Raw genomic sequence first — 24580 nt, 5'->3', positions numbered from 1 at the left:
GAAGATATTAAGAAAAGGTGGCAAGAATACACAGAAGAACTGTACAAAAAACATCTTCATGACCCAGACAACCACGATGATGTGATCACTTATCTAGAGCCAGACATCCTGGAATGTGAAGTCAAGTGGGCCTTAGGAGGCATCACTATGAACAAAGCTAGTGGAGGTGATGGAATTCCAGCTGAACTACTTCAAATCCTAAAAGATGCTGCTGCTGCTAAAGTGCTGCACACAATATGCTAGCAAATTTGGAAAACTCAGCAGTGGCCACAGGACTGGAAAAGGTCAGTTTTCATTCCAATCCCAAAGAAAAGCAATGCCAAAGAATGTTCAAACTACTGCACAATTGCACTCATTTCACACATTAGCAAAGTAATGCTCAAAATTCTCCAATCTAGGATTCAACAGTATGTGAACTGAGAACTTGCAGATGTTCAAGCTTGATCTAGAAAAGGCAGAGGAACCAGAAATCAAATTGCCAACATCCTATGATTGTTGGATCATAGGAAAAGCAAGAGAATTCCAGACAAACATCTACTCTGCTTTATTGACTACACTAAAACCTTTGACTGTGTGGATCACAACAAACTGGACAATTCTTAAAGAGATGGAAATACCAGACCACTTTACCTGCCTCCTGAGAAATCTGTATGCAGGTCAAGAAGCAACAGTTAGAACCAGACATGGAACAATGGACTGGTTCCAAATTCGGAAAGGAATATGTCAAGACTGTATATTGTCACACTGCTTATTTAACTTATATGCAGAATGCATCATGCGAAATGCTGGGCTGGATGAAGGACAAGCTGGAATCAAGACTGCCAGGAGAAATATCAATAACCTCAGATATGCAGATGACACCACTCTTATGGCAGAAAGTGAAGAAGAACTAAAGAGCCTCATGATGAAAATGAAAGAAGAGAGTGAAAAAATTGGCTTAAAACTCAACATTCAGAAAACTAAGATCATGGCATCCGGTCCCATCACTTCATGGCGAATAGATGGGGAAACAATGGAAACAGTGTCAGACTATTTTTTGGGGCTCCAAAATCACTGCAGATGGTGACTACAGCCATTAAATGAAAAGACGCTTGCTCTTCGGAAGAAAAGCTGTGACCAACTTAGACAGCATATTAAAAAGCAGAGACACTACTTTACCAACAAAGGTCCGTCTAATCAAGGCTATGGTTTTTCCAGTAGTCATGTATGGATGTGAGAGTTGAACTATAAAGAAAACTGAGCACCAAAAAACTAATGCTTTTGAACTGTGGTGTTAGAGAAGACTCTTGAGAGTCCCTTGCACTGCAAGGAGATCAAACCAATCTTCAAGGAAATCAGTCCTGAATATTCATTCGAAAGACTGCTGCTAAAGCTGAAACTCCAGTACTTTGGCCACCTGATGAAAAGAGCTGATTCTTTTTAAAAAAAAGACCCTGATGCTGGGAAAGATTGAAGGCAGGACGAAAAGGGGACGACAGAGGATGAGGTGGTTGGCTGGCATCACTAACTTGATGGACATGAATTTGAGTAGGCTCTGGGAGTTGGGAAAGGACAGGGAAGCCTGGCATGCTGCAAACCATGGGGTTGCAAAGAGTTGGACACGACTGAGTGACTGAACTGGACTACAGAATGGCAGTGGTGCCGCTGCTGTGGAGAGCAGCTCAGTTGCATGGGCTGCATTCACAGCATTATGATCTGCAATTATTCTCAGTTGTTTAATAGTTATTAGTGTAATGTCTGCCCCCCCCACGCCCTCTTAAAGTGTAGTTTCCTTGAGGGCTTGGAGTGGCAGACTCTAGGTCCATCTGAATCTCTACAAATGACCCAATTTCATCCCTTTTTATGGCCGAGTAATACTCCATTGTATATATGTAGCATATCTTTATTCATTCCTCTGTCAATGGACACTTAGGTTGCTTCCACGTCCTGTCTGTTGTACATAGTGCTGCAGTGAACACTGAGGTGCATGTGTCTTTCTGAATCGTGGAAAAGCAGTACAGATGAGCCTATCTGCAGGGCAGGAATAGAGACGCAGATGCAGAGAGTGGACATGTGGACCCAGCAGGGGAAGGGGAGGGTGGGACGAACCGAGAGAGCAGCATTGACATATATACACTGCTGCTGCTGCTGCTAAGTCACTTCAGTCGTGTCCGACTCTGTGTGACCCCATAGACGGAAGCCCACCAGGCTCCCCCGTCCCTGGGATTCTCCAGGCAAGAACACTGGAGTGGGTTGCCATTTCCTTCTCCAAGGTGTGAAAGTGAAAAGTGAAAGTGAAGTCGCTCAGTTATGTCTGACCCTCAGCGACCCCACAGACTGCAGCGGGGAGCTGCTGCACAGCACAGGGAGCTCAGTTCGGTGCCCTGTGGTGACCTAGAGGGGCGGGATTAGGGGTGGGAGGGAGGCTGGGAGGGAGGGGATATATGCATACTTGTAGCTGATTCACTTCCTTATCCAGCAGAAACTAACAACATTGTAAAGGAATTCTAACCCCCAGCCCCCAAGGACAGTTGCAGCCCTGCCTCCTTCTTTGCTACAGTTTTTCTCCTTCCCTCGAGGTTACCAGTGGAAATTCTTACAGGTGCTGTTGCAGAGGCATCTGTTTTCCCAGGCAGAGTGGCTGGAGTCCCCCGCGCAGCGCATGACGGCCGACACTCTGCGGAAGCCTGTCTTGCAGTCACAGTTTATCATGGTACCCACCTCGTACTTGAGGACCTTGAACATGGCGTTTCTGAGACTTGGAGGGTCATCGTGACAAGCCTCTGCCAAGACAAAAAGGCACCTTAGTAATCCAGGAGCTTCCAAACACGAGCACAGTCAACCATCAAAATGATCGAATCCCACATTACTTCCCTTGATTTAAGGAGTTGGCATGTACCCCACTTTTTCCTGGAAAGAAACTCGGGCTGTTGAAGGTTCTTTAGAAACCTTCAGATCAGAGATGGTTCAAAATTTAACTTCAGCCAAGTTCTTCTCCAAGCTACAGTGTCTTTCGAACTAAATGACTAGAAACAGCTGGGGTTTTATTCTGATGACTCCCGCTGAGCAAGCATAGTTTCTATACAAGGAACATAAGGAAAGCCTTCCCTGGTGGCTCAGCTGGTAAAGAATCCACCTGCAATGCAGGAGACTTGGGTTCGATCCCGGGGTTGGGAAGATCCCTGGAGAAGGGAAAGGCTACCCATTCCAGTATTCTGGCCTGGAGAGTTCCAGGGTATAGTCCGTGGGGTTGCAAAGAGTCGGACACAACTGAGCGACTTTCACTTCACTAACATGAGGAAAGGCGGGGAGCGGGGGAAGCCACCTGGATTTAACTGAGGGATGAAATGTATCTGTTGAGAAATCGTTTCTTGGAGGAGAAATATTTGTAAAGTGTTCACTCTGTGTGGTGAGTAGGAAATGTGTTTCTCACCCATCTACCCACCTCTGAGTTTACCAAATTTCTTCTCACCCCACAAAACCTCACCGTCCCTTGGCCCAAAAAACCATCACTGGTTTCCCACTAAAGACACTCGAAGAAGTGGCTGAACACCCAGCTGTTATGGGGAGGGAAACGTGCTGGTCTCATCAGAACAGGGATTCCACGGTGTGTCTCTAGACACGTTGCCCTGCTTCAAGAGATGAGATTTTTCAGGAAAAAGTCATAGGCTGTGTGGAGGAGGTGGACAGGACAGCACAGGAAACGGGAGAAAGTGAGGCGGCCAGGGCTGCCTGCAGCTGGCCTCGCCACCCAGCAGAAGGGCATCGGTTCTGGGCGGGTGGCTGCACCCGCGGTCGGCAGAGGGCCATCTGCCAGTTGTGAGTCAGTCACTCAGCGTGGAGTGGACACTGAGCCCTCACGCTCTGCCCAGCCACTCACCGTCCTGGGGGCCACCCCCATCCCCATCCAGGATGCAGGACCCTCTTGACACCCCCAAGAGGATGAGGAGAATGTCAACAGCTTGTCCCACCTCTAACCCAGAAGGGACTAAACAACAGCAATTTGAACGGCCGAGTGGGCCAGCAGTTGCAGAGGAACCTGTAACAGAACGTGCATGCGTACATGCTGAGTCACTTCAGTCATCTCTGACTCTTTGCGACCCCATGAACTGTAGCCCGCCAGGCTCCTCTGTCCATGGAATTCTCCAGGCAAGAATACTGGAGTGGGTTGCCATGCCCTCCTCCAGGGGATCGTCCCGATCCAGGGGTCGCACCCGCATCTCTTAATGTCTCCTGCTTTGGTAGGCGGGTTCTTTACCATTAGCGCCACCTGGGAAGCCCGTCACATAATTAAATTCTGGTAATTGTAATAATCATAATAAGGTAAGAAATGCAGTGTGGTGGAAAGGGAAGGAAGCTGGGTCTCTAAATTATAGCTCCACCAGCTTACTAGTCACACAGTTTTATTGTAGTTACTTATCTAAGACATGGCTTCCTTTTCTGTAAAATTCGTATAATAATGATTACTTTACTGATTTGTTTTAATTATTATGTGAAATAACATATCAAGGTAACTTTCAGAGCACCCAGGACATAACAGTCATAGAATAGATGCTAATTCAGCTTCTTTTTTCTCTGTCCAGAAAAAACAATCTTGGATGTCCCTCAGTAAAGGAGTGAAGATATAAACTGTGGTAAATTCAGACAATGGAATTTTATTCAGAGCTAAAAAGAAATGAGCTATCAAGTCAGAAGACATGGAAGAAACGTTAATGCATATTACTAAGTGAAAGAAGACGATCTTAAAAGACCACACATTGTATGATTCTAACTATAAGACATTCTAGAAAAGGAAAAACTATGAAGGCAGTAAAAAAAAACAAAAGAAATCAGTGGTTGCCAAGGGTTAGGGAGGCTGGAGAGATGAATATGTAGAGCACAGAGGAGTTTTAGGGAGTGAAATTACTCTGTATGATACCATAATGTTGCAAACAATAAATAAGTGGGCAAGGAGTGTTCAAGTCACTTCTCCAAAGAAGATATCTGATTATCAGTAATCACTTGAAAAAGTGCTCCTGACAACATTAGACATCACAGAAAAGCAAATCAGAAGCCACGTTGAAAGAGTCCATTAGAATGGGTAAAATAGAGACAAGACTGAGAATACCAAATGTTGGCAGGGGGCAACTGCAACTTGCTGACATTACTGGTGGGAGTGAAAATAACACTGTTACCTTGAAAAATTCAAAGTTTTAAAAAATGACGTTAGATATATACCTGCCGTACGATCCAACCATCCCACTCCTGGGTATTTATCCAGGAGGAGTGAAATCTTGTGTCTATGAAAACGCTTAAACATTTATAGTAGCTTTAAGTAATCTCAAAAACACTATGTTGAACAAAAGAAGATAAAACCACACACACGCACGTTGATCCCACTTATATAAAGTCCAAGAAAAGACAACGCTAGGATCCGGAAAGAAAGTAAACCAGGGTTTGCTCGTGGTGGGCGGGACTGACCGCAGGAGTCGGCGGCGTGATGGAAATGCTGGGTCCTTGGGTGTGCATCTTCATCCTGAGCACAGATTGAAATTATAACGGACTCATCACAGCTCAGGCATACAAAAGTGGAGTCGGGGCCACGGAAGAGCTGTTCTCAGACACCTCCCCGCGCCACCAACAACTTGAATTTTCTCTGAATTGTCCAAACTTTAAGACACCACCAACCGTTTTCAAAACAATATCTACCCGCAGCTGCAAACCGATGGTCTAAGGTCCCCCCTTGAAACTGTGCAGCCTTTTCAACAAATTGGAACGCAAGAAGCACCCTTATGCTTGCCAGCTCCAACTATAATTCTTGGTAAACAAGTCCTGTCACTGACTGTAACCTTGTGGGTTTTCCCTTTATAAGCCTCCCTTATTTTATTGTTCGGGGTGGAGTGGGGAGACAATTCAAGGGCTTCTTTTCTTAATTTTTATTGGAGTCCATTGTGCTACAATATTGTGTTAGTTTCTATTGTACAGCGTAATGAGTCAGGCATAGATATACACAGATCCCCTATTTTTTGGACTCCTTCCCATTCAGGTCACCACAGAGCATGGGGTAGAGCTCCCTGTGCTGTACAGTGGGTTCCATTAGTTATCTATTTTATACAGAGTATCAACAGGGTCAGTCCCAGTCTCCCAATTCTCACTGCCCTTGCCCTTTCCCCCTTGGTCAAGGACTTCTCTGGGGTATTCCTAACAAACCCCAAACAAACACCTTTTAATTTCAATCAGGTCTCCATTTCTGAAATGTTTGGTTAATGGCCAAAACTCATCAAAATCGTATACTTCAGATCTGTGCATTTCACTGCAAGTAATTTTACTTCCAAAAAATCAGTAAGAAGTATACCGAAGCAACTCTCACGATTATTCACTAGCACAAAGAATTGACGTCAGATGCATTCGGAATCTGACGACTCAATCACAAACCAAGAAAGTTTCCAAGCACAGAAATTTGGAAAGAACCAGTCAAATTGCCCTTGGGACAACTTTGTGTCCTTGAAAACTATTTACGTGGTGATATGCTTTTTTTAATTTGGCCATGGAAATTTCCGGGATCATCATAAATTAGCCTGAGCATAGAGAAGGTCATGTGGGGACAAAGGAAAGTTCCAGAACTTCTTATTCCCACAGACTTGCTTTTTATCAAAGCATCTTTCCTGGAATCTAGAAGCAATGAAACTTCCCTGATCTATAGCTAAAAACTAGTAAAGAACTTGACTATAACCCTTTGCCCTGGAACCCTGCAAAGACTGATGCAAATGTCATCTGAAGAAGGCGGGGTGGGAGGGTGTTCAGCAAAGGCAGACAGAGGGTGGGTTGTTCTTTTTAATAAGATTAAATCTGGGATTTTTTTAAAGTCCTTCTCAGAGTGGTCATAAAAGAAACATCAGTACATCTTAAAAAAAAAAAAAGAATGGAAAATGCCTTGTCTCTCCTGAAATCTTGCAGAGGAGTGAGTGAGTAAAAGTTGTTCAGTCATGTCTGACTCTTTGCAAACCCATGGACTGTAACCAACCAGCCTCCTCTGTCCATGGAAGTCTCCAGGCAAGAATACTGGAGTGGGTTGCCATGCTCTTCTCCAGGGGATCTTCCTGACCCAGGGATCAAACCCAGGCCTCCTGCATTGCAGGCGGATTCTTTATCATCTGAACCACCAGGGAAGCAGATAAGTGTTGAAGAAGGACAATCCTGTTTATGTGACTCAGCAAAATGTCTTTACATCCCCTTTCCTCATATTATCCTTACGAATTTTCTTCCCACATAGCATGGCAGCTGCCTTCATTCCCTAGTTTTACTCTAAAATTCTCAAAATTCAGCAAAGGGGCTTTTTCTGCATTTACTCTTGTACCCACCTTTCCAAATCTATTTTCTGTTTCCACCGGAGGCTCTGCCTTTCTAACAGAAGTCTTTCTCTGCTCTCCACTCTGCCCATTTCCCCAACTCAGGAGGCAAACACAGAAAACGTGTTTGCAAGTGGGAAGGGAACTGTTTTTCTCTCTGTCGTTTTAAAGCAATGACACATTTCTAAATTGGATGTTATTTTCTCTTCGGAGAGGGTTGAAAGCATGTGCTGCTTCTGGAGTGGAGGAGAACTGTGTGCATTCCTAGCCTGGTGCTGGGACTTGGGGTGAATGCTCAGAGCTCGGACCGGGGGTCCAGGCGGGGTCCTGCCAGGGCCTCAGAGGAACACTGATGTGCTCTTGCCACCTCCTCCCTTTCGCGTGTGCAGAGGCGGAAAGAGAGCCAGTGATTACCATTAATCCTGCAAACCCCAAGAGCTTCCACTCTCACTTAAAGAGTTAAAATTGAGTTCTTATCCTGTCTCATTTCAGATTTTAGTTAAGACAGGTAATTGGAAAGACACAGGCGGGACCCCACACACATGTCCCTCCGCCCTGCACCCACCCCACCTCCATCCACACTGGCCCGGGTGCATCTCCTCTTGGGATATTTGTAGGTTTGTTGCCTCCAGGAATTCCCTGTTCAACGGAAGTGCAGGAATCCGTGCACTTCCGGCGTCTCCAGCTGACACTGGCGACCGTCGCTGAGAGCTGCCTTGCTCTGGGCTGTGTCACCACGCAGGTCTGGGAGGAAGGTGGACGAGGGCGGGCGCCCCTGGGACACTCACTGCTTGTGGTCTCCGTTGTTTTGTTTTCCCTCCAGTGGATCGCTGGAGCCTCACCTCCTCCATCTCACCACGCCCGTGCAGGGGGAGAGACAGCTGAGGCATCCTCTCGATGCGGTGCAACAGACTAAGGGATCCAGACCAGCTGTTCTGTCTCCCGGGTGTCTGCTCTCTTCTTTCTTGCCTCCTCCTCTTCTTCTTCTTTTTATTTTTTTTCAGGTGTATTTATTTATTTTTGGCCGTGCTGGGTCTGCATTGCTTTGCGTGGACTTTTCTCTCGATGTGGCAAGTTGGATGCCCAGGCTTCACTGTGGTGGCAGTGCTTAATGCAGAGTGCAGGCTCTAGGCACACAGGCTCCAGGAGCTGTGGCTCACCAGCTCTAGAGCAGGCGCTCAGTAGTTGAGGCGAACAGGCTTGGTTGCCCTGCAGGTGGGATCTTTCCAGACCAGGGGTTGAACCTGTGTCCCTTGTGTTGGCAGGCAGGTTCTTATCCACTGGGCCACCAGGGAGGTCCTGCTCTCTCCTTTTGAACGTTAGACCAAACCATCAACCATCTGCTGCTGTTTCCAGAAGGACAGCTCCTACTGCTTGGGTTTCCAATAAAAGATGAGAAACTTGGTGACGCAGGGCAGTCACTTCCCTTCCTCTAAGTGACCAGTCACCCAGTAGGAGTGACAAGAGATGCAGAACCGGGGCTTCCTAATTGCAGTTGGGATCCTGATACCCTTTCTTTCGCTCCGCGTGTGCTTTCAATGTCACTCCCCCCAACACAAAGCTACCCTTCGTGTTTTGCCATTTTGTTTTTAGAAGAGAATAGAACTAAGATGCGGGCTTCCCTGGTGGCTCAGTAGTAAAGTGCAGGAGACGTGGGTTCAATCCCTGGGTCGGGAAGATCCCCTGGAGAAGGAAATGGCAACCCACTCCAGTATTCTCGCCTGGGGAATACCATGGACAGAGGAGCCTGGGGGGCTATTGTCCTTGGGGTCACCAAGAGTCAGAGACGATTTAGCAACTAAACAATGGCAACCACAAAGAACTAAGATGAGTTTTGTGCTGAGGTGTTTTTGTGTCCCTCAAGTTAACCAGAAATATCAGCACCTGGAGGGAAGTCAGTCCTTTGAGTGGGAAGTCTGATTCCCTAGAGCCGCTAGGACTCTGCTTCACTTGTGAGCAGCGGAACCTGTCACACTTTGACAAGCAGACACGTGGCCTGCGGGGGGCTTGTTGGAATGATAGGGTGAGTGTGGATGCTGACACGATTTCTCACGAGTGCCTCGAATCTGCCGGGGGCTACAGGCGCGTTCAGCATCTAGCAGTGGCAGCCCCCTCCCCAGGGGCCCGCCTCCCCCAGGGGCCCACCAGTGGGGTCCTTAGGTGCTGCTAAACCTGCTTCTGCTGCACTGTGTTCCCAGGAAAAGCATCTGAGAGGGTGCACTGAGAACTCCCTTGGCTGGAGGAAAGGTGGAAGGGTGAAAACAGCTGTGGACTAGGTAAGTTTTTTAAAAATTCTTTTCTGGTGTTGCTGAAAACAAAAGAGCACTCGTACAGCCCCTGTGGCCCATGGGAGCAACATGAAAGACAAGGCAAGGGAAGCGGCTTCGAAAGGATGTGGAGAAGGTCTGAGATAAGAGTCTTCACTCTGTGAGTGAACCAGGGTCAAGTTATGTTTGCCCGAACAGCCGGGCCAGCTCTGAGGCCAGGCTTCATCTCTGTGCCCCTCTGCCTGGCCGAGCACATGTTGGGGCCTGGGGGTAGACGTCAGAAGAGCTCACCAAGCACAGAAACTTCTAGGTGATGACGGTTTACTGAGCTTTACACAAGGGATATAGGAGCCATTAAAGTTTGCGGCACTGGTTAAAGAAATGGTGTGGTTCTTGACCCCAAAACACTCATCTGTGTCAAATCTAAGAAGAACCCCGAGATTTGCTGTTGCCGTTCAATCGCTAAGTCATCTCCAACTCTTTGTGACCCCATGGACTGCAGCACGCCAGGCTTCCCTGTCCTTCACTATCTCCCAGAGTTTGCTCAAACTCATGTCCATCGAGTCAGTGATGCCATCCAACCGTCTCATCCTCTGTCACCCCCTTCTCCTCCTGCCCTCAGTCTTTCCCCAATGAGGGCACCTCATCAGGGCACCTGATGGTGGCTAAAGTATTGGAGCTTCAGCTTCAGCCTCAGTCCTTCCAATGAATATTCAGAGATTTATCTAAATGTAAGAGACAGTCTCCAAATTCCTTGGGGAGCCCACCCAGCAGTCTGAGCCTCAGAAAAAGCAGGAGTTTCGGGTGCAAACTAAAATATTATAGGACATGTTTACCATTAATCTCAATAGGATCCCAGGATCCGAGAGCTGGGAGAGACTCCAGAGATAGTTAAGGTTAACCTGCCCTTTTGTTGATTAAGGAAACAGGCCTTGTTCCATTCAACGAATAGCCGCAAACCTGGGACACGCAGAGCCCCGACTTCCGGTTCAGTGCTTCCCCCCGTAGCTAGCGTCAGGAACAAGCATGCTTGTCACCAGCGGTGGAAGCTCCTCTAGCTGGAGGCAGGGCTCTGTCTACACTATCTGGGTCACTGGGAAGTGTTTGTGAAGTGTTGTGGTTGAATTCAGATCATTATCTTTGAAGAATTCAGAGCTCACGTCCTCCATTTGGGGCTATTTATATAACAGTAGTTGTGAAACCTGAGCCCCGCCTGTGGCTGCTCCCTTGTAGAGATTAACTTCCATGCTCACTGCAACCCTCAAAGGGAGAGATTGTCACCCCACTTTACATGTCAGGGAGCTGAGGTTCAGTCAGTTGCCTGAAGTCACACAGCTCAAGGCGATGGGACCAGAATCACAGGAAATCCCACTATCGCTGCCTACGCGCCTACCTTTTTTTTTTTAAAGGAACGACTTATTTTTTTTTCACAGTGGAGAATCTGCTTGCAATGCAGGAGACCTGAGTTCAGTTCCTGGGTTGGGAAGATTCCCCTGGAGAAGGAAGTGGCAACCCACTCCAGTATTCTTGCCTGGAGAATCTCACGGACAGAGGAACCTGGCGGGCTATAGTCCATGGGGTCGCAAAGAGTCTTATATGACTGAGCGACTCACACTATTTCTTTTTTTTAATTAAAAAGATCTGTTTCGATGTGGTGTGGTTGTGCTCTCCCGAGCCAAGCCTAAGATGTGAAAAAAAAAAAAAAGATCTGTTTATTTTTGGCTGTGCCAGGACTTCATTGCTGCTCAGGCTTTCTCTAGCTGTGGTGGGTGGGGGCTGCTCTCAGCAACGTGCAGGCTTCTCATTGTGCTGGCTTCTCGTTGCGGAGCATGGGCTCTAGGACCTAGACTTCAGTAGTTGCAGTTTCCCAGCTCTAGATTACAGGCTCAGTAGTTGTGGAGTATGGGCTTAGTTGCTCCGCGGCAAGTGGGATCTTCCTGGACCAGGGATTGAACCCTTGTCTCCTGCATTGGCTGGAGGATTCTTTATCACCAAGCCACCAAAGAAGCCCCCTCATGCCAACCTTTAAAAAAAGATCTCACTTTTACTTTCAGGAAATAATTTCAAATAGCAAATTTAAATGTGTCAGAAGAAGCAGGGATGAAGAAGACAGCATGCGGAGAGAAGGTTTGCATGGACCCCAGGTCACCACAAAAACACAGAGAGTGATGCAGTTGGTTTCTCTGTAGGCATGAGATTCAAAGTGTTGAATAAGCAGGATAGAGGGAGTCGGGAACCAGCGTGACAGATGCCAATGTAAGGGTGAAGCCAGCGTCCCACAGCCCCCGTCTGCCACAGGATGACCCTTCAGTCGCGGATGTGTGGGAAGAGCCAGGGGAAGGAGTGCAGACGGATCATTTGAGAAGTTCAAAGAGCAGATATTGACCAACAAACTTGGACATATTTCAATTCTTTTTTTTTGAGGTTCTGAGTTGTTGCATTTTAATTTCTTTAAGGTCTGGGATGTTCAGGCCCTAGGGGGGCTGAGTTCAGGTTTCCAGCCCAGAGGTCAATGAAAGAAAGACACCTTCTGTTTGAGCCAGGCCTCGGTGAGGTCATCGGTGGTGCGGATTTCAAACACCTTTGTGAGCTCTGTTGTCTGCCCCAGCCTGTTTTTGCTCCCTGTATATGTCATCTGGTGTTCAGGCTCGCAGCCCACGGGGCTGGAGAAGATGAAACACCAGGGGTGGGACACTCGGCCATCGGCGTGCATGCACTTGTAGCTATAAACCGCGAACCTGGGCTGCCTCTCAGGCAACTCCATTTTTAGTTCCTCTGGAGAAATATTCTGAAATTCGTTCTCCAGCACCACCATCTGCTGGTCCTTGTCCACCGTCATTATTATGGCTGCATTGTCCTTCTCTTTTCGGAAGTGGAATTTCCTCAGCTTTTCCTTTAGCTCTGGGTCCACCACACACACCACCAGGGAGTCGGACATGACTTTACTGTCCAGGGGCCTCTTCTTTCCTTGGTTCCACTGTCTTCTAGGGGTGGGGACCACAGCTCTCCAAATTTCAATTCTTTGAATAACCAATATGACAAAGGCAGTGATCCTCAAACCTTTTGGTGTTAGACCTCTTTACGCTTTCAAAAATTACTGAGGGCCACACCCCAGAGCTTTTGTCTTTGTAGATTATATCCATCATTGTTTGCTGTATTAGGAATTAACACTGGGAGAGTTTAAGAGTTAATTTAATCATTTGTCTTAAAGTAACAATGACAAGCCCTCACAAATATGCCCTGATTTGATCCTGACAACTACACCACGAAGAAGCTATTATCATGATTCCTACCATTTTACAAATGAGACACTGAGGCACAGCGAGGCTTGGAGAATTGCCTGATGTTGCCCAGCAGGGTTGCGTGGCTAGAGGACCCTCAGTGATGGGGCTAGAGGCTCGTCTGGGCTTCTGAGCTGAGGTCTGGGCCAGGATGCTGTGCTGCCTCGTCAAGACGTAGTGCCTTCACCTCCCCATCTGGCCATCCTCTGGTGCCCCAGCTCTGCTCAAAACCTGCTATTTCCTCTTCTACTTAACTCGCCACTGGGGTTTTACTCAATGCAATCAGATAAAAGAACACGTAGCCGCCTAAATACTAGAAAGAAAAGAAGTAGAGCTATCTCTACTTGCAAATTTTATGGTAGTGTGTCCAGTAAAGCCCAAAAGAAGCAATGGTAGTAGTGATAAAATAATGAAATGATTTTAAGAGATAGCAAACCATCTGTGTGTGTGTTCTCGCTGCTCAGTCGTGTCCGACTCTTTGTGACCCCGTGGACTACAGCCTGCCAGGCTCCTCTGTCTATGGGACTCTCCAGGCAGGAATACTGGAGTGGGTTGCCGTCAATAGTGATACTGAAAAACATGGCGTGGAGTTAGAAGGAGAGAAGCACTTTTTTGGATAATGTTTGGATAATGCCAGCTAAGGAATCCAGAAAGATGGATTGGAAAGGGAATTATGTGCAGAAAGGTAGATCGCAAAGGAATTAGATTGAGTGAAAAAAAGCCAGTTTCAAAGGTTCCATATCGTGCGATTCCATTTACCTCGTAGTCTTAAAATGACACAATCATAGAGATGGTGAGTGGCTGAGTGTCTGCCAGGGGTTCGGGAGGATGGTGGCCCGTGGCCATGGTCACAACGAGGCAGTGGGAGGGATCTTGGGATAGGAACTTTTGTGTCCATTGGCTCTGCCCATGGTCACAGAAATCTACACACGTGGGATAGTCACATGGAAATGAAGACACACGTGCATGAATGAGAGCATGTGAGATTGCTGAGGTCTGAGCAAGACTGATAGATCGTAGTGAGGTCAACTTCCTGGCGGTGATACAGTGCTACAATTGTGGGGAGGACTGAATGAAGGCTGTACTGGATCTCTTGATATTGCTATTTACAACTGCATGAAAACCTGTAATTCTCCCAGAATAAAAAGTTAAAAACAAACACGGACTCAAACAGCCCTCAGTTCTTCTTGTCCTTGTTTCTTTTAAGGGCCCTCTGATGCCCATGAGGCAACTCTTCAGTCCCTTCAGTTCCCCTCGCCTTTGCCATCGGGTGCAATCCCTTCCCAGGAGTCGTTGCTTGGACCTCTCCAGGACCCTGGCATACGTAGCCCCCTCCATCTCCTGTACCGTCCACCCTCGCCTCCAGCCCTCCCGACTGCAGACCTGCCAGAGCATCTTATCATTTCCTTCCACCTCCCAACTTTCCCTGCTTCCAATATGTGTTTTCAAATGTCACCAGTTTTGTGCAGTGGCAGTATCGTGGCCAATGAGGTTTACCTGAGCTAGCTGAAAAGGAAAAAAGACCATCAAGTCAGGGACTTGACTGGCTGTCCAGTAGTTAACAGTGCGAGTTAGAGCCCTGATCAGGGAACTGAGATCCCACATGCCGTGGGGCAACTGGGCCCTCGAGGAGCGACCAAGTCTGTGCACGGCAGCTAGAGGGTCTGTGTGCTGCAAGGGAAGATCCCGCGTGATGCAACTAAGACCCAGCGTGGTCAAATAAATAAATACCTTCTAAAAATTAAAAAGCATTGAGAAGGCAAGCATCCTAGCGTCCCAGAGCGCAGAGTGACTGTACTAGTGCCGGAGTCAACAGCTGAAGGTGCGGAGCTCTCCACCTCCGTGATCGACCTCTGGGCGCCACAACCACCCTCCCTCTTTCTCCTTTGATTCAGGAAGTGGGTTTCTCAAGCACCAGACTCAGTTTTTGACAGGAAGCATTGACAACATTTCTTTTCTTTACTTCGGGAATCAAGTCTGCCAGTCAAACCACAGATGGCAGATTCCTCAGCACCATTAAGGAGCGTGTGACCTTAGGGGCTTCTTAGACACTCCAGGTCCTCCAGGTCACTGCCTTTGCCAGGCTGACCCGTCCTCTGGGCCTCTCGGCATGGTGTCCCTGATGGGGAAGCCTTCCCAGCCTGTGAGTCTGTTTAGGAGGAAGGCTGGTCTCGGCTTTACTGTGTTTGAAGGATCAACGGTGGTTCACCTGGTAGAGAGAATGTCAGATTCAGGGACTGTGCGTGTGTGCTAAGTTTCTTCAGTTGTGTTTGACTCTCTGCGACCCCATGGACTGTAGCCAGGCTCCTCTGTCCTTGGGGTTCTCCAGGTAAGAATATTGGAGTGTGTTGCTATGGCCTTCTCCAGGGGATCTTCCCAACCCAGGGATCAAACCCACTTCTCTTATGTCTTCTGCATTGGCAGGTGGTTTCTTTACCACTAGTGCCACCTGGGGACTTTAAGGGGAATGTTTTCTGGAGTGTGAACGGCAAGGGTATGAATGACAGAGATGCATCCATGGAAATAATGTAAGAGAAAGATTTCAATTCTGCCCCCCAGGTCTTGATGTTGCTATTATTATCTCTGGAGCAGAGTTGTTTTTAGGACCAAATGATAAGATATGTAAGCTTTGTGAGCTGGAAAAAAATATCTAAAATATTAATAACTTAAAGCTTGATTGTGTCAGAACAAGGACGTGGAGATTCTTTTGCTTTTTATCTTCTAAGAACTCTGTGAGAATTCTGGATCTGTTTGCTTCCTCTCACCTGCGTTCACAATGGCCTGCACGTCTAATGAAGTACGGTCAGCTTCCTGATCACGGCCCACTGGCTCACCACTGTTGAGTTTCAAAACATCTGGTCATCTCTGGTTGTTGTTGGCCGTCCATGTCACCTACTGTTTGTTTAAACTATTTCCTCAGTGCGGGCAGCCATAGGCCCTGAGTGAATGCTTGAGTGTATTAGCAGTCACATCAATAATACGGTCCATTAGTTCATTCAGTCAACACACGTCCATCTTCACTCAGCATAAGTGCTGAGGCGTGCCCGCTCAGTCACTCAGTCATGTCCAACTCTTTGCAACCACGTGGACTGTAGCCCATCAGGCTCCTCTGTCCATGGGATTCTCCAGACAAGAAATACTGGAGCGGGTTGCCATTTCCTTCTCCAGGGGCTCTTCCAGACCCAGGGATTGAATCTGCATCTCTTATTGTCTCCTACATTGCACGTGGACAATTCTTTACCACTGCACCACCTGGGAATCCCCCACATGCTGAGGGAAACGTGGCAAAACCAAGTTCAGGGTCACCGGGCTGTGGGCTGGGGGTGGGGGTGGGCCTAAGGCAGGTTAACAGCATCAAAGAAAAGGTCGCCTGACTCCCCAGGTGGGAATAAGAGGGTCTGTGGCGGGCCGGGGGGTACTCAGTGCAGCTGGGTTTGTTCTATGGTACCGAGCATCCTTCGCTCGTGAGTTCTGTATCTGACCCACAGTTTCTGAGACCCAGCTGGGCCTCTCAGACCAAAGAGTCAGAGTTTCCACAACTCAAGACTGAGAACATCTTCTGCCTTAATCAACACTTGTTACCAAGAAAAATGGGGGTGGGTGGGAAAAGAGTTATTTTCTCTTTATGTTAGAAGTAAGGAAAGGAGACAGAACCAGCAGCACTCCTGTCCCTAGGTCCGAGCCGTCGCCTCTGGGGGTCTCAAATGCTCCTGCGAATGAACTGTTGGGGGTGGTGGTTTTGCCCCGGGAGGCTTAGCTGATAACAAACTTCTGTATGTGAAAGAGTTAACCACACATTTACCACAGAATGTCAACCCGATGAAAATTAAAACGTTGTCAGATAAGAAAAACAAAGGGTGTAGAAATATACCCACGTTCTTTCTCTGAAATCGAAAATCAGTTTTCCTTCAAACATTTAAAACCTGTTTCTTGGGACGAAATAATGGTTTCAGCAGAAATGTTCTACGTTGCTGAATCCCACCCACCATCTTCCCCAAGGGGAGCCTTCAGAGAATTTAGACCATGGAGTCGTGGAGATTTTCAGTTCCGTAGCCACAGAGTTTCCACTATTTTAAAGAACGCCAGGTGCATAGGTGCGATGCCAGGTAGACACTCAAGACCCAAGGGGAAACATAGGAAAAAAGAAAACAGAGTCACAGGAGCACATGGAGGCATCTCGAAGGAAGAGTCACTCATCAGAGCCGAAACCCCATTCAGGTGTCGTGCAGGGGCTGGCCGTGCCAGTGTGGGCCCCGAGTGTGTCAGGCGCCCCAAATCCATGTGTCCTGGGAAGACGAGGATCAGGTGTTGCCAGTAGCTACCCCCACCTCCCGGGGTACCTCCCATACCCCTCACTCTGGGCACACTTCGTCCTGCCTGCTCTCAAGAATACACTGAGCTTTAAACAAGTGTTTGGATTCACGTTCATGTGAAGAAACCTTCCTGCCTGGTGCAATGGTGTCAGGAGGTGAGGCACGGGGAGACTTGAGGCCGTGAGGCTGGACCCTCATGGGTGGGTCTGGGTCCCCTAGGAGAGTCATGAGAAATCCTCTGGGGGGAAACCATAGCCCTCGCCCAAACCCCATCACGCCACTGCCCCCCCGTCTCAGATCTCAGCCCCCAGGAATAAAGTGAGGGGTAAGCTGTGCTGCTCTAAGGCCCCCAGGCCGTGGTATTCTGCTAGGACAGCCTGCTCAGAAGAAGACATCACTGTGCGTCTTGGATGGTGACCAGCGTTTCCATGGAGAACGTCAATCCCACTACGGAAACGGAGGCCACAGGCCAGCTGGAGGGAAGGTGCTGATTTAGGTTCCGAGGTTCTTGGTGCTTTGGAGGCAGCCCTGATCTGCTTGTCTACTGTGACTGGCCTAAGATGGGTCCAGTGTAGACCAACAGCAGCCTGAACGTGTTCCCCAAATCCACACATCAGTAGGCGAGGCCCCACAGAGAAGGGGGGCGATGAGGCTGTGTCAGAGTGAACTGATGTTGGGGGTGGCCACACAGGGTCGGGGGGAGGGTGTTTGAAATTGTTGCGTAAACGAGGCCCAGAGCCCTCTCCAGTACTCCAGGAACTGGCCTCAGAAAGGCAGCCTCAACTGAAAGGCTTTTGATGAGTCTACTCTGTGGACTCAGTCTGGGCTGTCCCCAACTAGGCCAGCACTGAAGGAAACAGACTCCAAGATCCCCAGAAAGTGAAGTGTAAGTGTTAGTCGCTCTGACTCTCTGTGACGCCATGGACTGTAGCCCACAAAATTCCTCTGTCCATGGAATTTTCCAGGCAAGAATACTGGCCTGGGTTGCCCATTCCCTTCTCCAGGGGATCTTCCCATCCCAGGGATCGAACCTACATCTCCTGCATTGGGAGGCAGGTTCTTTACTGTCTGAGCCAAGTTCCCCAGGGCACCTTTTAAAGTATCAGCTCTAGGGCCTTCCCGGTCCAGTGACTAAGACTCCAAACTGCCAGTGCAGGGGGTCCAGGTTCAACCCCTGGGCAGGGAAGTGGACCCCACCAGTCACAACTAAGAGTTTGCATGCTCCACTAAGGCCCAGTACAGCCAAATAAGTCAAAATATTTAAAAATCCACGCCATTCCTGCCTTCCCTAAATTCATAGGGAGCACCCGTAACTGTGGTCTCTGATCAAAGCCATAGGCAAGCGCTGTTCCTTTCAAGGGACACCCAACTTAGGAGGTTTGACCACAGGTGACAAATTTGTAAGGGGTTTTCATGTTGGGCTTCCTCTTATTGAATTTAAATCCAAGGTGGCATTTTCCAAGAACATGGGAACTAACACCTGTTTACTGTGATTCAAGGGGAATTGCTTTGTGCTGAAAAGAACAGATGGGAGCCGCCAAGGATGTAGTCATTGCAGCATGCGCTGCACAGAGTTCCTCCCGCGGTGTGAGCGATGCCTTCATTCCTGCTGGTGAACGGACGGGACGCAGTAGGGGAGCAGGCTGGCTGGCGGGGAGCCCGAACGGCTTGATCAGCACAGGGTGGAAGGGATGGCGTTTCACCCTCTCTAGGGTGTTTATTAGCCACAGGATGTCTGAACTGAAAGGGACTTGGAGAGCCTCTCTGTCATCTCCTCGGATGCACAGAGAAAGTGCCTGCTCTGTCCAAGATGTGGCAGTCACCGCATGCTGGCCACTGATCCAGGCACACAGTTGGCTTCTCCGGTCCCCACGACCACCTCTGTAGTGGGCTGTTATGAACATTCACGACAATTACTACGACGGCTATTTTATAGTCCATGATTCTAAGCAAGACATTGAATGTGCAATAAACTGAGATATACAGAATGCTACAGAGTTATTGATACAGCTGTAAATAAGCATCATTTCAGGGATTAATTACTGGATGGCCGTCCCTGCTGGCTCTGTGTGATACACAATGCAGCGAGCCGGCAGCGTCAGTGCCCTGCCCAGTCACACAGCCGGTTCTGCGAGGTCAGGATCCGCAGCCTCTCGGGGGAGGCGCCCGTGACCGCGTGCGCCCACCTTCCCTCCTGTGTCTCAGCTACTTCCTGTCCCTGTGGCCATGGTAGCCTCTGACCTCCTTCCGCCCCGTCCCCCCTGTGTCCTGTGAGGCAGGAAGGCCGTCTCGGGCACCTCAGGCTGGGGGTGGGGGGCTGGAGCTCGGAGAGTGGAAAGTGGGTACTAATATGCATAGATCGCTCAGACTGGACTCCCCAGGGACTGGGCCTTTGTAAGCAGTGCAGGGCCAGCGAAGCGAAAGGAGCTGGGATTCCAGGCATGTTCCCTGGGCAGCTGGAGGTGGTGGCATCTTTCATTAAAACTGGAGATAACAAGGATGAGCAGGCTGGCAGGGTGGGGAGCGGGGCGCCCAGCGCTGGCTGTACAGACCTTAGAAAGCCTGTGGAGAGGTGCTCTGGCTCTCAGCCATGCAGATTGCAGGCCCAGCAAGCGGTGCTGACCGAGCACCTACTGTATCCTGATTACCTTAGGCAGGCTGCCTCGTCCCACGGCAGCTGAGGCCCCTGGAGGCTTGAAGGACCGGCCTACTCCCAGCTCTCCCCCAGGTCACTCAGCACCCTCAGCGGCTGTACCCCTTCCCCCGTGCCACCTGCCATCAGTCATACACATAGATAACAGGGCTGATGCCCTCAAGCCCAGACGGCCCCCATCCCTGCAGCTGCTCTGTGGTGCCAGCTCCGCCCCAGGTACAGTCCATGCCCCTGCACTTGGCCCGGCTCCACGACCAGCTCACAGCTCCACCCCACGGGTGCTCCCCGACCTGGAGGACCGTGCTGTGTCCTCTGTCATTAACTCGCTCGAGACTTTGCTTCCCCCTTCCTGCCTTCTGCCTGTCCTGCAGGACCCCTCCTTGTCACTTAGCTCTGGGAAGCTTCCTTGCCTCTTTTCTCTGGGGTTGGGCATGCTTCTGCCTTCCCAGACCACCTGCGCTTGCCACACCTGTCCATCAGCTGTCCCCACCCTGCTAGTGCTGGCAGAGAATGGTACCCAGTGATGGTTTTACAGGAAACAGGATTACAAAAGTTCAAGCCAGGTTCTGAATCCAAGCCCTGTGGAATCCCAAGTTCCTGATCCCTTTCTACTCTCCCCATATGCTTCCCAGTTGGGAAGAATTCCAAATAGGCAGATGAGATGTGGTAGATTATAAAAGGGGAGGTGTCCCTAGGTGCCAGGCTTTGAAATTGTAGGTGAAGAAGCTATGTTTGCAGAACAGGAGCCCTACCGGCTGGAGTGGCTGGAGCTGCGGGGAGTCCAACGTGCAGATGACATTCAGACGGACCAGGTCAGAAAAAACATGAGACGCCAGGCAGAGGACGCATGCCCCACAGGCGGTGGGGGAACAACATGAGGTCTTTGATCAGGGAAGAGGCATTGTGAAAGTTGCTTTCAAGAGAATTAATCTGGGAGTGGATCAAAGAGTGACTTAAGAGACAGAAAAGTTGCCTAGGAAGCCCAGGGGAACTGATGAGACCAGTTAACTGCCTTCTTCCTCTGTACAAGGATGGAGCAGGTAGCCTGGTCCGTCACTTTCTGGGGTGTGTGAATGACTGCCTAACAACTTCAGTTTCCAGTCTGTAAAATGGGAATGATCCCAGTGGTACCTGACTCACAGGGTTGTTGTGAGACTTTGGTAAGATCATAGGTGTAGAAGGCACAGCCAGGTGCCTGGCTGGCCCACAGTTCCTCTCCCAGGAGGAACAGGAGGAGCAGGAACGTGGGAGTCCCTCCGCAGGAGCCCACTGCAAACTCAGGCTAGAGGAGTGAGACAGGAAACCTGGGAGAGGGAAAGTGAAACTTGATGGCCTGGCGAGTGAAAGGCGTTGAAAGTCAAAAGTGAAATAAAGGCCCTGTTAACACATCTGAGCCGAAAACGCTCACCCTTTGCGGTCCCCCGCACTCTCCTGGGTGTCAGCAGGATGTCAGCGGAAACTGCCCTTGAATCGTTAAAAGGTGTTGGGGTTTGTAACTTTTTTGGTAGTTGTTTGTTTTGCTTTCCACTTGAAATAAGGAGTTTTCTCTTCATGAAGATCCTTTTATTCTAAATCAGACGCTGAGCAGAGGTGTCACTACCGCAGGGGCCGGAAACAGATACCACACTCAGCTGGGTCTGCAGGCGCTACTGGTTTCACCCGCTGGGGAAGCCGCCAGCCTGCCACAGCCAGGACCAGCGCCCACAGCACAGCCTCCCCGAAACTCCCGGGAAACTCACAGGGCCCCTGGCAGGAAGAGGCTGACGTCAGCCCAGGCCGCGGGGATTTCAAGCAAAACTTGTAAAAACGGCTGCGCTGCCCTTTAACTGTATCACAGTCTTTCTCTGAGGAGATAGACCGATTCATTCCAAGTGCCTCATTTCATGAAACTGCGTATGTGGTTATACACACGTATATGTACACATTGTATGCATGCATACATAACCGCGCATACATGTGTGTGTCTGTGTGTATATCCTGTGTATATCATATATGTATGTACACATAGTGTATAGATGTATATTTGTGTATATGTATGTATACACGTGGGCTTCCCGGGGGGCTCAGTGGTAAAGACTCTGCTTGCCAATGCAGGAGATACGGACTTAATCCCTGGGTCAGGAAGATCCCCTAGAGAAGAAAATAGCAACCCACTCCAGGACTCTTGCCTGGAGAATTCCATGGACAGAGGAGCCTGGGGGGCTACAGTCTATGGAGTCTCAAAAGAGTTGGTCACAACTTAGCAACTAAACAAACATATATATAGACACATAAATGTACATGAACACACACATATAAGTATATATCCATAGTACATATGTGTGTATACATATATACACTATATATAGCATGTGTATACATTCACAGCATGTGTATACAACCTATATATATCAGGTTGGCCAAAAAAGTCATTCAGGTTTTTCTGAAAGATGTTACAGAAAAACACAAACTTTTTTATGAACCCTATATATATATGTGTGTGTGTGTGTGTGTTATGTATACATATATATACATATATAGTTTTAAAAATCACTGTTCCTTTTAAGTAGCTATCATAACCAGACTGACTGGGTTCCCTTCATTCCTTTCTTGGAGAGGCAGGTCCTTCCTGGGTGTTTGAAATTGGAGAGTGGCTCACACACTGGTGAGGAGGTGCCGTCTGTCAGCTCCATGTGTTAATGGTATTTCTACAACCCCCGTGGGCTGTGGGAGCCATCCATTTCTCCTTTAAGGAATGTAACTGCTCCCACCAAAAATGTTCCTATTTTCTTGGTCAGGGAGTTTTTTGAGCAAAGGAAAGTTTCCGCACATTTTCTGAGTATACTGTTCTAAATTCAAAATCCACGGTGTTTGATTTCAGTAGCTTTAGTAATCAGCAATGACAAAGCAATGCTTTCAGCCCTTGTTTCTGTCCCAGGTATTAGGACAGTGAGGCAGTTCTTGAGTGATAATGTCCAGGGACTTGCATGGAAATAAATGCCTGTCTGTGCGACCATCCACTCTTTCTTTGTATTTGCATTCTGAGCCTCAGCTCGGTTGGCATTATCTGTGCGATACATTTTTCTCCTGCTGGATGGTGGGTTTCTGGAGACCCAGGGCTGGGTTGCACCCATCTCCTGACCCTGTATCTGAACATCAGTTCAGTTCAGTCGCTCAGTCGTGTCCGACTCTCTGTGACCCCATGAATCACAGCACACCAGGCCTCCCTGTCCATCACCAACTCCTGGAGTTCACTCAAACTCATGTCCATCGAGTCGGTGATGCCATCCAGCCATCTCACTCTCTGTCGTCCCCTTCTCCTCCCGCCCCCAATCTTTCCCAGCATCAGAGTCTTTTCCAGTGAGTCAACTCGTCGCATGAGGTGGCCAAAGTATTGGAGTTTCAGCTTTAGCATCAGTCCTTCCAATGAACACCCAGGACTGATCTCCTTTAGAATGGACTGGTTGGATCTCCTTGCTTTGCTTAATAAATGTTCGCCAAGTGAGTGAATGAACAAAGGAATGACCATCCCCAGCCTCCTGCATCCACTGACACCTGCCACACCTCTCCTGTGTACCTGGCTCAGCGGCAGTGTTTTCACTCCAGAGAACTTCACAGCAGAGTGAACTCCCTCCATCACGCCTTGGACGCACACCTACCCTCGTCTTTGTTTTCTTATTGCTGAGGCTACAGAAAGCAAGGAGGCTTCTGAAGGAGGTATCTATTTTGGGTCCAAACAGAAGAGTGGGTGATTCTGTGGGCAGAGATTCCTGAACATGGTGGTGTTGACTCATGCCTGAAGGTGCTCAGAATTTCCTTGCTTCGTGGGTGGCTGGGGCAGACGTGGCTTGACTCGAGTGCTTTCTTTGAAGCCCAGTCAAATGCAGGAAAGACACCCCAAGCTGTTGTTTGGCGGGTAGGAGCAGGGAGAGAGCAGGATTTAGAGAATTTAAACTTAGGGACTCTGCGGGCCTGGAAAGGCCAGCCCCTCGAGCAGATGGCAGGCAGCTACTGGGCATTTGGGGTTGGATGCGGTTGAAACAGGCTTTTCATTTATCAACAACCACAGGGGCAGTGGGGCCTACTCAGAGCAGACTTTCAAAAGGTGAAAATAATCATCTTTATGAACAGCAGTTTACGAGAAACATCAAGAATGCAGGCCCTGCATGGAGCCAGCCTGGCTCCCATCCGGCAACCCCCCACCCCCGGTTGTATTCCATGTGATAACTGATTCACCTCCGTGAGCCTCAGTTTATTGGGTACGAGAAGGGGGTGAGAACAAGTTGGACCTGATTTTGAGGATTAACAGAGGCAACACAATGTTTTCACGTAGTTCCTGTGAGAGAGCTGTAAATATGAGCTCTTCTAGTCATCACTCGTGTTTCAAACGTTTCTTGGGGACGTTGCTGGGGGTCAGGGGTTAGAACTTGGTGCTTTTACTGCCTGGACCCAGGTTCAGTCCCTGTTTGGGGAACAAAGATTCCACAAGCCTTTGTAGTGCAGCACCTTCCAAAAGTGTTTCCTGGCACAAGGCTGAAGGTAAAACAAGCCTCAAAGGGAAAGGCGGGTGCTGGGATCAGGGTTTGTGCGGGGCCTTCCCCAACAGGCAGCCGCTCTGCGGTTTGCAGCTCCGCCCACCTTCCTTATCTCCCTGTCTCCCCAGGGCCTCCTGGAGCCCAGTGGGCTTTCTAGGCTCTTTAGAGTAAAGGGACCCATCACCTCCTTAGCATGCACTTTGTGTTCTTTAAAAACCTGCTTCTCCTTCTTCTTCTTTTCGGAA

General features: G+C 48.9%; 1 protein-coding gene and 1 pseudogene across 2 annotated transcripts in view; both read right to left on the bottom strand.

The window, feature by feature from the left end:
• Positions 1 to 24580, bottom strand: part of IL2RA (interleukin 2 receptor subunit alpha) — a 52916-nt gene that overhangs the window by 20065 nt on the left and 8271 nt on the right. For both annotated transcript variants that reach the window (XM_055426976.2, XM_055426986.2), the window contains exon 2: positions 2580 to 2762. In XM_055426976.2, coding sequence (XP_055282951.2) covers positions 2580 to 2762 — 183 coding nt within the window. The remainder of the gene's footprint in view (positions 1 to 2579; positions 2763 to 24580) is intronic.
• Positions 11570 to 12512, bottom strand: LOC129556792 (glia maturation factor gamma pseudogene; annotated as a pseudogene).

This window comes from Moschus berezovskii, chromosome 15 (genome assembly GCF_049115385.1).
Source record: "Moschus berezovskii isolate FMDL1 chromosome 15, NW_MosBer_1.0, whole genome shotgun sequence".
NCBI classification, from domain to species: Eukaryota; Metazoa; Chordata; class Mammalia; order Artiodactyla; family Moschidae; genus Moschus; species Moschus berezovskii.
This window is presented reverse-complemented; position numbering and strand designations above follow the sequence as displayed.